The following is a 15,925-nucleotide window of genomic DNA, read 5'->3' as shown; positions in this document are numbered from 1 at the left end:
AGAACAGTATTTTCTCTTCAGGCCTGAGCATACAAGTGTGGGTCCCATCCCAGCCCATCTCTACATAGAAAAACTCGGGGCCTGTTGCTAAACAGACACAAGCATGTCCCACTGTGTCCTGGGGCTTCAGAGATCAGCCAGATTGTGCAGGATGGCTTTGGAAACAAAAGGGAAGCTGCTAAACACAAAAATGAATAGTACTTACATTGCACAAGGGGCTGGGGAGAAGGGTAGCGGGAGAGTGGGAGTGGAGGAAGGAAAGGGGAGAAGGGGGGCAGGAGCACAGCATCCTGCGGGTGGGGTGGGGGGCTGAGTCCAGGTTGCCCTGGGTCCCCAGTCACGTCCCCGGGGCCCTCCTGGCCTCAGGGCCCGCTGACAATATCCACTTTGCAGGCTGCTGAGGCTAAACAGGGTGAAGGGGCTCTGGCCCAGTGCACATTATAACCGGCCCTGAGTAAAGGTTCATTCATCTCGTCCCTGGTCACTTCGGGCCAGCGGCGACAGCAGAGTGGGAGCGCAGAAGGTGGCCTGCGACGCCTGGTCAAGGCTGCACCCCAACAACTCCCAGCAGGAGACCCAGGAAGGGGCGGGCGAGTGCGCGCGTGCGCGGGGGACCTTCCCCCTGGCCGCGCGCGCCCGGCTCCCCGGAGCGCGCTCCCGAGCGGCAGCCTGTGCGCCTGCGCGGCGCGCCGCGGGAGCAGCCCGGCTCCGGCGAGGGCGGGGACGTGCGGGCTGCCGCGGGGTTCGGCCCCAGTCGCCGCCCGCGTTCCCCGCGCCGCTCCCCCCCGCCCCCCCGCCCCGAGGTCCAGGGTGTGGCGGCCGCGGCTCAGCCTCTTGCCTCGGGCTCTGGGCTGCCGGCCGCTCCGTCCGCGCCAGGCCGCTCAGCCCCTCCCGTCCCACTTCCGACCTGCAGCCGGGAGCGCGCAGGTGAGTCCGGGGCTCGGCGCCCGGCGGCTTCGGAGCAGGTTCGCGGCCGCGGCGGGTCAGTGCTGGGGGGAGGAGGGAGGAGAAAGGCCAGAGAAGTTAAAGGCGCTGCCTCTGCCGTCGGGGATGCGCCCGGCTCCGGCCCGCGCCTCAGGCTGCCTTGGTGGGGACGTCCTGGAAAACGGCCCTCCCTCCCCTCCCCACCCCCGCCCTCCTCCCCGCGCCCTCCCCGCGCCCTCCCCGGGGCCCGGTGCGCCCCCTCGGAGGGCCGAACGGCAGGGGGTGTAAGCCCCGGGTGCCCCTGCTGCCCCCCATTTCCCCTCGGGGCCGGGTTCCCCGAGCATCCCCTGCTTCCTCCCTACCCGGGAGGCCCCGCGCGCGGCCGAGACGAGGACGTGAGCGTGGGGAGCTCAAGTTCAGGCCGCACCCACGCGAGCGCTGCTCACAGTGGGTGCTCGTGGAGGCTCCGGGCCCGGGTGTCTGGCGAGACACCTGTGGCTGCGGCTGCCCGGCGCCTCCGGGGCCCCCCCGCCAGCCTGGTTCGGGGTGACGCTGCACCCGTGTTGGTTGATGCACCTGCGGAGCCCTTCTTCTGGAAGTAGAGGTTTGGCGTGGGAATTGGAGGAGTGGACTCCGGCTGCAGGGAGATGCTGGAAAGCTTAAACACTTGGAAGTCTTTCCCCAGGGCCTGGCCTTCCGCTTTAAACCATTTCCTAAGGAAGAGGTTTCATGGTTTTAAATGGTAGGATTGTTCTTGCTATTGAGAGCATTAGAGTAACAAATGAAAACCGGTTGTGTATGTTGTACAGAAAAGGAAAAAAAAGCAAAATATGAAAAAATAGGGTGACTGAGGCCCATGGTCAAGTCTGTCATCTTCATGTTATTTGTTGCTTAGATCTCCCTACCCCCAAACCCACAAGAGGTAAAGGTCTCAGGCCAGGCCTACTCTGGAACAGAAAGGTTGGATGAAAAAGAGTTACAGACTGCAGAGCAAATGTTACTAGTCTCCATAGCTCTCCTTCCATCTCTGCTTGAAGCCTGTGATTTGGCCAGTCGTTGTGGTCATTTCTGTCCTTTCACCATGCTAAAAACCCTGTGATGTTCAGCACTAATAACACACGCTTGTAATCCTAGCTAAGTAGCTAGGAGGCTAAGATTATCAGATTGTGGTTTGAAACCAACCTGAATAAATGAGTTCATTTGCTGGTCTCTAACCAGCAGAAAGCCGAAATGAAGTGTAGTGCAAGTGATAGACCTTCAGCTTTGAGCCAGAAAAGCTAAAGAATTCAAGTTCCTGAGTTCAGGCCTCAGTCCAGCATCAAACACACACACACACACACACACATTACTGTTGATAGAGCAGAGGCCCTAATAGTAACAACAAATTCTAGACTATCATTAAAAAGAAGGTATGAGTCGTGAAAACACGCAATTCAAAAATCTACTGGAGCCAGGAGCAGGGTCTAGTAGTAATGTGATCACCTAGCATGCATAAAGCTCTGGGTTCGATTCCTCAGTACCACATATGAAGAAAGAAAGAAAGAAAGAAAGAAAGAAAGAAAGAAAGAAAGAAAGAAAGAAAAGAAAAGTCAGAAGTGGTGCTGTGGCTCAAGTGGTAGAGCTCTAGCCTTGAGAAAGCCCAAAAACAGTGCCCAGGCCCTGAGTTCAAGCCACAAGACTGGCAAAGAAAAGGAAATCTATTTGCTGTAGCCCCAAAGTTTTTATTTGTTGTGTGTGTATGTGTGTGCACAGGCACTGGTTCTGGGGCTTGAACTCAGAGTTTTAGCACTGTCCCTGATGCTCAAGGCTAATATCCTATCACTTGAACCATAGCTCCACTTTCAGCTTTCAGGTGATTAATTGGAGATAAAAAATCTCATGCACTTTCTTGCCTGGGCTGGCTTCCAAACTGTGATCCTCAGATCTCAGCATTCTGAATAGCTAAGATTACAGACATGAGCCACTGGTGCCTGACTGGTTTAATTTTAAAGCTGCTAAAAACTGGTAAACTTTGATGTATAAATGGTGAGTGAGAAGAAAATGAAAAGTAGAGGCTTCTTGATAGTCTTTCAGAACTCTCATAAGGTCAGGCTCAAGTGCTCAGATAAAAACTTAAAATTACAAATTCAAAGTACATATTTACTTCCAGTGTGCTTTTAGCATTTCAGACATATAAAAAATATAAGTGCATCTGGATAAAGTATTAACATGTCCCCCAAATTGGAAAGCATATTATCTTTTAAAAAAAATTTTATTTTAAATCCTTGAGGCGAAAGAATCTGTCTTTCCTTTTCAGATCAACCCCCAACGTACTTGATGTTTTGCTTGATGATTTCCTGGTCTGAGCAGAGCAGATGGTTATGCTCCTGGGAGATTTTCCACTCATTTGCTGTTTCTATGAAGGACTGATTTGCCAGAAGCCAGCTGCGGCCACAGTTGGGTTAAGCATGATATGATACTAAACCCTGATTAGCTCAGACCTTTGCATAGGGAAGCTGGAGGGTGAGGGTTGAGCCTTTTCTGCTGGACCAGTCAGGATTTTCCCAGGTCTGCTTCAGGAGCCTGTGCTGTATAAGACAGTGTCAGCCAGCAGCACCTTCTGTAGTAGCCATGGAGGTCCAGGACACCTCTGTCATTTCTTTCTGTGCTGTGATGAAACCAAAGTTACCTTTTAAGTAGCACCCAGTTGCTTTTTATGATCTCTACATAGTTCTGTCTTTTTCTAATTAGACTGCATTTATGATTCCGGAAAGTTATGAATCCATGCCTTCTAATACAGCAAAAATATTTTTTATTAAATTGTTAACATTGTTGACTTAAAAAACAACTATTTTAATAACAGCTGATAACCGTATATATGATAAAATTCTATCAGGCCATAAAAAGGCATAAAAGAGGTATCATTGCCTCTTCCAGTCTAACATTGTTTTTAAATCTTTTGCTGGTACCAGGACTAGAGCTTGGTGCCTCACACTAAGTTTTCTTGCACATAGCTAGCGCTCTACCACTTGAGCCATGCCAACAGCCTGGCTTTTTGCTGATTACTTGGAGATGGAGGCTCTTGGATTTTTCTACCCATACTGACTTTGACTATATTCCTCTAGTTCTCAGTTTCCTGCATAGCTCTCATTTAATTCCAATGCAATCTCTTAATTCTTCCAGCATCCTTATTGAATAAGAATTATTGTTATATCCATTTTATAGATAAGGATAGAATGTGGCAGAGTAATTTTCCTAATACAGAGTTCTAATGTGCCAGTGCTCAAAGCTACGAGTCTGAATATGGAGCTCGAATCTTTGTGCTGTGTTCATAATACCACTTAAACTTGTTGTCAGCCACCCACCCTTTGTAAACAGATAGTATTGTGTAAGTGAAGGAAATGTAGCAATACTGTAATATAAAGATGAGTGAAATGTCTTGGGATGAGGGAGTTTAAATAACTGAAGGATAACTTTAATAATTGGAAGGAAAAATAATAGTCGAGGACATTGAGATAATTATTAAATGTTAAATTTGCTGGGATATTGGCAGAGGGGCAGAAGGTGTGCTGGTGCTTGAAACTCAGTGCCCCTCTCTCAGTTTTCTTGCTCATAGCTGGTGTTCTACCCCTGAGCTGAACCTCTAGCCAAGTTTTGTTTTGTTTTTTTTTTTTTGCCAGTCCTGGGCTTGAGCACAGGGCCTGAGCACTGTCCTTGGACTTTCTCAAGGCTAGAGCTCTACCACTTGAGCCTCAGCACCACTTCCGGCTTTTTTCTATGTATGTGGTACCAAGGAATTGAACCCGGGTCTTCATGCATGCTAGGCAAGCACTTTAACCACTAGGCCAAACTCCCGGCCCCTCTAGCCAAGATTTTTACTAGTTATTTTGGAAATAGACTCTCAAGGATTATTCTTTGTGGGCTGGGTTTGAACCTGATCCTACTTGGTCCTTCTAAGTAGCCAGGGTTACAGATGCAAACCACCAGCGCCTAGCTAAATTTGCTGGCTTTGGTACTGTGGATTATGTAAGAAAATGAGCTGTTCTTACACAATGATATAATTTGGGAATAAAGCAATACATGTATGTAAATAACTATGTATGTTTAGAGTCCTTGCTTTTTTAAAATATAGATAAAGATTTCAGAGAAGATGGATAAAACAAATGAGCAAACTCTCATGGGTAACTCTGGGAGTTCCTTGTGCTATTCTTATAACTTGTTTGAAGTTTCATTTTTTTAAAAATGGTACCCCAACCGAAGGTACAAAACAGGAAGTGAAGGTGTAACGTTCTAAGAATTTCTTTTTCAGACAGGTGAAAGATTTTTTTCTGTGCTCTATATTTTTGTTTTCTTTAGTGTTGGAGGAGGGGACTTGAAAGAAACAGAACAGTCAGTCATCTAAAGTTGACTGAAAAGCCAGGTGCTGGTGCTTCATGCCTGTAATCCTAGCTACTCAGGAAGTAGAGATCTGAGGATCACAATTCAAATGGCTCAAAGCCAGCCTGTATAGAAAAGTCTTTGAGACTTTTTTTTTTTTTTTTTTTTTTTTTTTTTTTGCCAATCCTGGGCTTGAGCTCAGGGCCTGAGCCATGAACTTGGACTTTCTGAAAGCTAGAGCTCTACCACTTGAGTCTCAGCACCACTTCTGGCTTTTTTCTGTGTATGTGGTACCGAGGAATTGAACTTGGGTCTTCGTGCATGCTAGGCAAGCACTCTACCACTAGGCCAAACTCCCGGCCCCTCTTTGAGATTTTTATCTTTAATTAATCATTGAAAAACCTGGAAGAGTCATTGTAGCTCAAATGGTAGAGCAAAAAGGAGCTCAGGGACAGTGCCCACTCTCAGTTCCAGCTCCAGGACTGGAAAGAAAAAGAAATTGACTGGAGCAAGGACCAGTGGCTCATGACTGCAATCCTAGCTACTTAGGAGGCTGAGGTGTGAGGATTGAGGTTGGAAGCCAGTTGGGGCAGATAAATCGATAAGATTCTTATCTCCAATTAACCAGCAAAAAAACAAAAGTAGAGGTGTGGTCCAAGTCATAGAGTTGAATAAAAAAAGCTAAGGGAGAGTGCCCTGGCCCTGAGTTAAAGCTCCAGTGTGCACACCCATACACACACACACACACACACTCATACTCTCACACTGAGAACATAGCCCAATGGTAGAATGTGTGCTTAGCAGTAATACAGAGTTCCAGGTTTGATCCTCTGTGCATCACACACATACACACTTCACATATGCACACCACAAATACACTGAGCTGACTTTCTCTAATTTCACTTTTGGTCAATCATAGCTCCCCAACTCCGCAACCTCTAAAACTGGCATCATATTTTCCTCATCTCTTTTAAATGAGGAAGTAAAAAGCATTCATGTCTCTCAGAGCTACCATATAAAGACACCTTAACGTTTATTTATTTATGTTTGTGATAATACTAGGAAGTGAACTCAGAACCTTGTGCTCTTCCAGATGGGCCACACCCCCAGGCCTTGGCCTGCTTTGAGTGTGCACATACACGCATGGGCCAGTTCTGGGGCTTGAACTCAGAGCCTAGGTGTTATTCCTGAGCTTTCTTGCTTAAGGCTAGTGTTTTGCCACTTGAGCCATAGTGCCACTTCCATCTTTTTTGGTAGTTTATTGGATATCAAAGTCTCATAGATTTTCCTGCCCAGACTGGCTTCAGATCTCAGCCTCTTGAATAGCTAGAATTATAGGTATGAGCGCCAGTACCCTAGTTTAGACAGTCTACATATGATGCTAAAAGTTAAATTGGGTCAGTTCTGTCATTGTCCATTGTAAAAACCTTCCATCATGTGATACTGAGTGTTTTTACGTGTAAACTTAGCCCTGCTGTCATGGCAGCCGAGGCCACACCTGCCTTTCTGATTTTGTTTCCTGCTAGGCCCTGTAAGCAGCACACTGCAGCATGCAGAGCACAGTCCTGGGTGCAGGACATAGGCCCTGGTGCGCTAATCTTTTTACCTTCTTGACTTGTGGATCTGGTGGTCTCTAGTCTGTGCAGAGTTCTGCTGCCTTTGTGCCTGCCTGTGCTCAGCACTATCTGCTCTTAGTCAGTAGGCCTTGTTAAGCATCTGGCTGGACACATGCCAGGTCCTGGCCACTCTGGGAGTTACAAGTGATTTGTGAGCAAGTATTCATAAATACAGAGCAGAGAAATGTACAAAAATGCTGTGCAAGCTCCAAACTCTAAATGAAGAAAACTTTCTAATGAAAGCCTCAGTGAGATACTATTTTCTGCCAGGCTATGCATGCTGGAGATTATGATTGTAGGGGCTGGGAATGTGGCTTCGTGGTAGAATGCTTGCATAGCATGCATAAAACCCTGGGTTTGATTCCTCAGAATCACATAAACAGAAAAGGCCAGAAGTGGCACTGTGGTACATGCTAGCCTTGAGCACAGTGAGGCCCAGGGACAGTGCCCAGGCTCTTGAGTTCAAGCCCCAGGACTGGCGGGGGGGCGAGGAGGGAGAGAGGAGAGAGAAGGAGAGGGAGAGAGAGGGAAGAAGGGGTGGAAAAAAGAAAGCTACAGATATGTCTAGAATTTAAGGAAAGGGGACAGAGTTTCGGGATAGATGAATGGGTTGGTGAGTGGATGATGGGTTGTGGGTGGATGAATAGATGATGGATGGATGGTGGGGGTCGTTGGTATCTGTATTTTTTTCAGTATTAAGGATGAACAGTCTGTGCATGTTAAACAGGTGTAGTACTGCTCAGCTAGGCCCCAGCCCTCTTCTGAGTGTGTCAGTTTGCTATCAGTGGTTTTATATATGTATGGGTAGGAAAGGCCCAGAGGCTGCTCAGTCTCAGAATCTTGGCCAAGATTCTGCCCCTGCAACTCCCTTGCCTTTAGGGAAGCTGAGAAGCAAGAAATGTAAATCAGACCTTCCCAGACAAGTTAGAGGAGTAAGAGGGAGCAGTGGAATCCTCAGAGACTTGATTTTAAAAGAAAAAGGAGGAGGGGTGGGGAGGAAGTGGAGCCAGGGTGGCCAGGGCACAGAGAGGCCTAGGGATGATGGTAGGCAGCCAGCACAAGAGTGGCAGTCAGACTCACAGCTGAAATTAGCTTCCAGCTCTGAGGAAACTATTGCTGCCCCCTAATGAGACTGGTGGGAGCCAAGAGGTCGTGGCAGAAATCCAACTGGATAGAAGCCCTGAGTGATGAAGCTAACGGCAGGAGTTGGCAGTGGGCAAGAATGCCATCCTCTTTCCAGAAGTGAGTAGGAAAGGTGAATGGAGGAGAGACCCATGGGATCAACTGTGGAGATCCTGAACATGCCCACAGAGGAGAAGGGGCCCACAGAGAGGGAAGTGGTGGATGTATCTGCTCCTGAGCAGGCCATCGAGCAACCGCAGCTTCTTCGTCCATGTCCAGCAGGAATATCAGAGTGTCCATAGAAACAAGGACAGGTTTTTGCTTTTTACAGTTAGGGATTTTTTTATTTTTGAGGGTGGGATTTGACTCAGGACCTGGGCAATGTACTTGGGCTTTCTCAAGGCTAGTGCTCTCCCCTTGAGCCACAACACTACATCCGGCTTTTTCTATGTCTGTGGTACTGAGGAAGTAAACCTGGGTCTTCGTGCATGGTAAGCGAGTACTCTACCACGCTGGCTCCAAACTATCAATCTGCCTGCCTCAGCTTCTCAAATCCGAGATTACAGGTGTGTGATCCCACCTCTGGCTTTAGAATTCATCTTGTAATCAATACTGTAATTAATACTGTAGAATGATGAGGAGACTGGTATAAATTACCATGGGAAGAGACAGACAAGCACAGACATCCATAAAGACAGATTCTAGACCAGCATTGAGCAGAGAGACATCACCAGCTCCAACTCTGTCTTAAAATTACATGTTTGGAAGTTCAGAGAAAAGTCTGGATTGTCTTCTTTGTCAGCTTTTGCCTGCCATCAATATTTCTAATAGTATGCACACAGACTGCCTCTGGGAAGAACTTTTGGTTCTGAGTGACTTGCTCTCAGAAAGTGTATTCCAAAAGAACAAGTTGGTTACATTAGAGGCAAAGTCAGTGCCTGACAGACCGTAATCCCGGGTGCAGATGGTGAGCGGAGTGTGTGGGTTTCATTCCCCTGAGCCACTTCCAGTGTTTGCAACCCAAGAGGCAAAACAAATCTGTGAGGGCCGCTCTGGCTCACATTCCCCTCCTACTGCTTGTAAACTAGTGTACATATAGATGTCGTCTCATTTGATTCTATCTTCTTTTTTTATGATGTCATTACCCCATAACATATGCTTACACAAATCAAACTCGTCGATAAAGAATTCATTTAGGGCTGCAGTAAGTTGATTTAAATGCTGATGGATTGTTCTTGGATAAAATGGCAGCACTTGATGAATTGCTGTCCTGAGAAACAGACTGACTACAGCACAGTGTGGCTTCCAAGGCTGATCTCTCTGTTTTCTTTCCATCACAGGAGGCACAGGTAGATACCTTAAAGTTTGACAGAAGACCTGCTAAGGGACACCATGAAGTCTTGGAATGACAGCCAGTCAGATCTCTGTAGCAGTGACCAAGAGGAGGAGGAGATGGTTTTTGGTGAGAACGAAGAGGATTTGGAAGAGATGATGGATTTCAGCGATCTGCCCACCTCACTTTTTGCTTGCAGCGTCCATGAAGCAGTGTTTGAGGTCCAAGAGCAGAAAGTACGTGCATGTCCTGCCTTTTGCTCCTCTGGCATGAGGCAGAAAATGTGTGTTACTCTCAGACCTTTTTGCTGTATTTTTAAAGCATATCCATCTAGCCAGGCACCAGTGGCTCATGTCTATAATCCTAACTACTCAGGAGTCTGAGATCTCAGGATCAAAATTCAAAGCCAGTTTGGATAGGACAGACTCTTGGGTTTTTTTGTTTTTGTTTTTGTTTTTTTTTTGCCAGTCCTGGGCTTGAGCTCAGGGCCTGAACACTGTCCTTGGATTTTCTCAAAGCTAGAGCTCTACCACTTGAGCCTCAGCACCACTTCCGGCTTTTTTCTACGTATGTGGTACCAAGGAATCGAACCCGGGTCTTCATGCATGCTAGGCAAGCACTTTAACCACTAGGCCAAACTCCTGGCCCCAGGAAAGACTCTTATCTCCAGTTAATTACCAGAAAACCAGGAGTAGAGCTATGGCTCAAAGTGGTAGAGCATTAGACTTGAGCAGAAGACATCCAAGACAGTGCCCAGGCCCTGAGTTCAAGCCCCATGACTAACAAAAACATAGTAACAACAACAGCATACCAGGCACAGGGCATACCTGCAATCCAAGCTATCCAGGTTACTCAGGAAGCAGAGGCTGAAGGATCATAGGCTTGTGTCCAGCTCAGGTAAAGATGCCAAGACCTTGTCTCACAAACAGAATTACAAAACCCAAAAGGGCTGGAGGCACAGTATAAGTACCAGAGCACTTGTGAGTCCCTGGATTCAGACCTCACTACCACAAAAACAAAACATGCTATAAATAGAAGTGCTTGGCTTTGACCCTACCGGTTTCTGCACGGCCCTTACAGGACTATCTAGAGAGCTGTCGTCTCCCTTTGCTCCTCCTAAGTGCTTTGGTATGTAAGTTGCTTCCTACCCCAGTTTATCCTGGATGTTAAAATAACCAAACCACCACGGAGCCAAAGTTACTCCAAATATCAGGGAGACACCATGGCTGCCATGTCTTTCCCAGCTCAGTAGGACAGTAACTACTCACTCTAGAAACTGTAGTGATCTGCAGTGGCTCTCCAGTCCTGCTAAAAGCTCTTAGCCATGCTTTGGGTTTTGGTCCTTACAAACAGAAAGGACCAGTTTTAAAGGTAAACGATAACTCCAATAAAAGTAGTTGCAACCTCCATACCATTAATGGTGCTCTGTCATATAGAGCACACAGTCTACCAAGGGAGAAGCTAGATAGAAAATAGCAGGTTTGCATTATCCTTATCTTTTGTGATAATGAATGCTTTCCCAGGAGACTTTGGATCTCACTGCTAAATATAATAGGAGATTGACAGTAGTTACTAAAACAGCAGATGCATAGTCCCAAGTATGTCTCTTCTTTTTGAGTTCTCCAAGATGAATGATGGCATGCAGCTGCTTCTAATAATGAAAATACACGTAAGAGCTGGGCATGCAGTGCCCTCCATGGCAGTATTTGCCCAGGGTTTTTGTGAGCAGCTAGCCCTCTGCCCCTAAAAGGGAAGGCTTGCCTCCTATCTGTGGAGCCGGTGCTACCACAAAGATTTTGAGAAATGCCAGCTTTATCGAACTGTAGTCTTATTAATCTACTTTTTTACGCATTCATTTTTGGAGCCTGCAAGTGAAGAAAAGCTCATGATTCTTCATCTGGTTCCTTGTTTCCCAGGGTATACTCACCAAAGAAGGAATTGGTTTTTCCTGAGGTTAACAACATGCAGCCTGCTAGGACAATTTAGGTTTCTGTGCATTGACAGGATCAGTTCACATTTGCCTTCTAGAACTTACAGGAAAATTATGAGGGTTTTTTTTGAGGTTCTTGTCCTTTCATTCATTTCTGATTTATCTGAACAAAAGCATGCATGTGGGGGTGACCCTGAGGTCTTAAAAAGTCTAGTGGTATTTTTTCTTTTCGTGGTGCTGGGCTCCACTCCAAGACTTCATATGTGCTAGGCAAGTGCTCTCTAATCTTGAGATACATCCCCAGACCTCACAAAAGCAAAGTATTCTGCTCTTTGTTAAACAGTCTTTTTTTTTGTGGGTCATGGGGCTTGAACACAGCCTGGGCACTGTCCCTGAGCTCTTCAGCTCAAGGCTACTGCCCTACCCTTGAGTACCCTTGAGCCAAGCCCCACTTCCCATTTTCTAGAGGTTAATTGGAGATAAGAGTCTTAAGTCCTTTTGTGCCCAGGCTGGCTTTGAACCTTGATCCTCAGATCTCAGCCTCCTAAGTAGCAAGGATTTCAGGTGGGAGCCACTGAGCTAGGCTTTTGTTAAACATTCTTACTCTTGTGAGAGTTTTCCCCAAAATCCACTTGTAGCCCTTAGTGTTCTAGTTAATGCTGCGGATATTTTTCTACCAGTGACTTCTGAAGGTAGATTTCCTAGACTTGACTTTGCAAGTACTTTGGTGAGTAAGATATGACAGGTCTTGTGCCAGCAGCTTGGGGACAGCAAGAATCACATTCTAGCTAGGTGCCAGTGGCTCATGCCTGTAAGCCTAGTTACTCAGAAGGCTGAGATCTGAGAATTGCAATTCAAAGCCAGCCCAGCACAAAAGACTGTGAGACTCTTATCTTGAATTAGCCACCAGAAAACTGAAAGTGACTCTGTGGCTCAAAGTCATAGAATGCTAGCCTTGGGCTGAAGAGCTTAGGGACAGTGCCCAGGTCCAAAGTTCAAATGCCATGACTGGACCCCTCAAAAAAGAAACGTATCATTCAGTGACAGATGTTAAATTTCTTTTTTGTTGTTTTGTTTGTTTGTTTGTTTGTTTTTGCCAGTCCTAGGCTTGAGCTCAGGGCCTGAGCACTGTCCTTGGACTTTCTCAAGGTTAGAGCTCTACCACTTGAGCCTCAGCACCAATTCTGGCTTTTTTCTATGTATGTGGTACCAAGGAATAAAACTTGGGTCTTTGGACATGCTAGGCAAAAACTCTACCACTAGGCCAAATTCCTGCCCAGATGTTAAATAATTCCCCCCCCCCCTTTTTTTTTTGCCTATTCTGGCACTGAACTCAGGGCATAAGCACTATCCCTGAGTTTTATTGCTCAAGGCTAATGCTCTACTACTTGAGTCATAGCTCCATTTCTGGCTTTTTTTTTTTTTTGCCAGTCCTGGGCCATGAACTCAGGGCCTGAGCACTGTCCTTGGGCTTTCTCAAGGCTAGAGCTCTACCACTTGAGCCACAGCACCACTTCTGGCTTTTTTTCTATGTATGTGGTACCAAGATATTGAACCCGGGTCCTCATGCATGCTAGGCAAGCACTCTACCACTAGGCTAAACTCCAGGCCCCATTTCTGGCTTTTTTGTAGTGATTAATTAGAGATAAGAATCTCACTGACTTTCCTGCCTGGAATGGCTTTGAACCACTATCCTCCAATCTCAGCCTCCAGAGCAACTAGGATTACAGAAGTCAGCCACCAGCACCTGGCTAAATTGTTATTTCTAAGAAAAAGTAGTAAGAAACCACAGTGAAAATTTCTGGGGGAAATGGCAGGGACAGTGGACAGAATCAGCTGCTGTGGAGCTCTGTGTCCTGTGGGGAGGCTCACCTGGGATTTCAGCTGACTTTGGTTAATTGCAAATGTCCTTTGCCTCTTCCCTGTCCACTCTCCTTGTTGCTCTTCACCGGACAGGAGAGATTTGAAGCACTGTTCACCCTCTATGATGACCAAGCCACGTTTCAGTTATTTAAAAGCTTTAGAAGAGTCAGGATAAATTTCAGCAAACCCGAAGCGGCGGCCAGAGCTCGGATAGAGCTCCATGAGACTGACTTCAACGGGAAGAAGCTGAAGCTGTATTTCGCCCAGGTATCCGTGCAGTGCCCCATCTCGTACTTCCCCACGCTGGTAGGATGCCAGCAGCTTTGGGAGGTGAACACTCTTGTTTCTTTGACTTGTGGATGTAAAGTTTTATTAATTGATTGAACATATGTATCCTCCTTGTGGAGTAGAAAAAAGAAAAAGCTGCAGGTCCCAGATGTGGCCAGGAGGGGATGTAGAACTGCCCACAAGTCAGACTGCAGAGGCCCCTGTGGGTTACAGCCAGTGGGCCCTTAGAATAATCCTACAAGGGTCTGGCTCTTTGAGAAACCAATTTTTTTTTTCCTCAAAAGTATTGACAAAATCCAGATACTGAATCTCTACTCATGAATAAATACAGCATTTAGACAAGTGAACCCAGTGCCCTTCCTACAGGTGCAGACAGCCGGAGAGGCTCGGGACAAGGCCTTCCTGTTGCCACCACAACCTGCCAAACAGTTCCTCATCTCTCCACCATCGAGCCCACCAGTGGGATGGAAGCAGAGTGAAGATGCAGTGCCTATGATCAACTACGACTTACTCTGTGCCGTCTCCAAGCTGGGACCAGGTAACGGCTTCTCCCGTGCCTGTGTTTGTCTCCAGTGCATGTGTGATCTGGGCAGAGCTGATGATGTGATCGAGGGGAGCACTTGGGGATCCCAGACACAGTCTAGCCAAGAGAGAAGATTCTGGCCAAGTGGGCATTCTGACAGGGCACAGATCCTAGTCTGATGTCTTCTGGCCACCCGAGCCTCAGCAAATTGCTTAGCTGTGATTTTCTCAGGCAGGTTTATTCTGTTTTAGGCTCCGTGTAGTTTCAAGGATTACACAGTTCACTAGAAATTGACCCAGGCAGTCAGTGAATTTAAGTTTTTTTACGCTCCCCGACTTTTCAAGTACCAGGCAAGTAACAGCTAACTACCTGTAATATATTTCAAAGAATTACTGATGGTGTCAGATCATGCCTTCCATGTCATAATTTCTTATTTTCTTCCTCTTTCCTTTCTCTCTCTTTCTCATCCTTTAAGTTAGCCTTACGCACTGATGCCTTGCTGTCCAATGCTGTTTCTGCCAGAGACAGCTGTCTCTTGTAGTGAACTTGAGAGAGAGGAAGTTGAGAAGTGGCTTGGTGTTTTTAGACATTAGAGAGTATTTCAGATGAATGAGGTCCCATACTAAAGAGCCAGCCAGTGCTGCCTGAGGCTGTACCACTTCCTCCTGAGGGAAAGTAGAAACCATTATGAAATTAAGCAGATCCATGCCTGTTATCCATCCAGCTGCAATTAATGGGTTTTTTTTTGTTGTTTGTTTGTTTGCTTGCTTGCTTGCTTGTTTATGTAACGGGGCTTGAACTCTGAGCCTGGACGCTGTCCCTGAGATCTTCATCTCAGGGCTAGCACCCTACCATTTTGATCCACAGTGCTACTTCTGGTTTTCTGGTGGTTAATTGGAGATAAGAGAAGAGACTCACGAACGTTTGTGCCAGTGGTGGCTTTGAACCACAATCCTCAGATTTCAACCTCCTGAGTAGCTAGGACTACAAGCATGAGCCATCAGTACCCAGCTTAAATTTTATTATTAAGTAGTTGTACAAAGAGGTTGCAATTCCATATGTCAGACTATGCTTACAATGCAAATTGATATATGTCACCCTTTCCATCCATCTCTCTCCTTCTTCCCCTCAAGTTATAGTTCCATTTTTCTATAATCATTGAATATAATGATGCATTTGCAGTCATTAACATAATGAGACATTTTTAAGTCCTCACCAGTAAAATTAAAATGGTATTTCCTAGAGACCAGACAGTTCTTCCTACCCAGTGCAAGCCTTTGCCCTTTCTTCTTCACCCCCACAGGAGAGAAGTATGAACTGCACGCAGGGACTGAGTCCACACCCAGCGTGGTGGTTCATGTCTGTGAGAGCGAGACTGAAGAGGAAGAAGAAATTAAAAACCCCAAACAGAAAATCACGCAGACGCGGCGGCCTGACCCTCCCACGGCGGTGCTGCGGGAGTCACAGACCTTCCCCTGTGCGCTGTGAGCCATACTGCCCAGCAGCTGCTTTGCCTGCTGCTGCCTCTGGCTGGGGAGCAGCTGCTTTGTTGGGCCGGGCCCTCAAGCCTCCTGTTGATGGCTGCTGCTGTTCAGGCATGCTGCCCGGGAGCCAGGCCAGAGCTTTCACCAAGCCTGCACAGGTGGGATGGAGTGGCAGGTGGTTCCACCAGTTTGGAACTTAGAGTGATATTCTAAATGGCACTTTACATGAAAGGATTAGCCCTGTTTCCCCCCCTCACCCCGTGTGACAGCTCCAATCACTAGCACATTAGGAACATGGCTTCCCATCTCTGCCCACCCACCCCTCAGCAATGAAAATTCTCCTGAGTCCATACAACATGGGGAACCAAATCCCAGATCCATACTCACCCAGGCACTTCCTGCTATATGGATTTAAAAATACACTTACAGTTCTAATCTGGTGTGGGCTGGTTTTATACTAGCACTATAGCTTCTAACTAGCCCACT

General features: G+C 46.8%; 1 protein-coding gene across 2 annotated transcripts; it reads left to right on the top strand.

Annotated features, from left to right (window-relative positions):
- Positions 1-798: 798 nt before the first annotated feature.
- Positions 799-15,528, top strand: Rcan3 (regulator of calcineurin 3). Of its 2 annotated transcripts, none has more exons than XM_090335550.1 (5): positions 799-927; positions 9,359-9,587; positions 13,238-13,411; positions 13,799-13,970; positions 15,259-15,528. In XM_090335550.1, exons 2-5 carry the CDS (start codon positions 9,411-9,413, stop codon positions 15,441-15,443), a joined length of 708 nt encoding a protein of 235 aa, XP_090191676.1. In that variant the 5' UTR covers positions 799-927; positions 9,359-9,410; the 3' UTR covers positions 15,444-15,528. The 2 variants fall into 2 exon arrangements, with proteins under 2 accessions (XP_090191676.1, XP_090191677.1); XM_090335551.1 differs by lacking the exon at positions 799-927 and adding an exon at positions 3,270-3,359.
- The last annotated feature ends 397 nt before the right edge of the window (positions 15,529-15,925 follow it).

This window comes from Megascapheus bottae, chromosome 6, assembly GCF_031878675.1.
Source record: "Megascapheus bottae isolate mThoBot1 chromosome 6, mThoBot2.hap1, whole genome shotgun sequence".
NCBI classification, from domain to species: domain Eukaryota; kingdom Metazoa; phylum Chordata; class Mammalia; order Rodentia; family Geomyidae; genus Megascapheus; species Megascapheus bottae.
This window is presented reverse-complemented; position numbering and strand designations above follow the sequence as displayed.

Coding starts and splice junctions, on each gene's coding strand:
- Rcan3 (XM_090335550.1), top strand. CDS start 9,411: ATGAAGTCTTGGAATGACAGCCAGTCAGATCTCTGTAGCAGTGACCAA. Junction 13,412..13,798: donor TGAAGCTGTATTTCGCCCAG/GTATCCGTGCAG, acceptor CCCTTCCTACAG/GTGCAGACAGCCGGAGAGGC. Junction 13,971..15,258: donor CGTCTCCAAGCTGGGACCAG/GTAACGGCTTCT, acceptor TCACCCCCACAG/GAGAGAAGTATGAACTGCAC.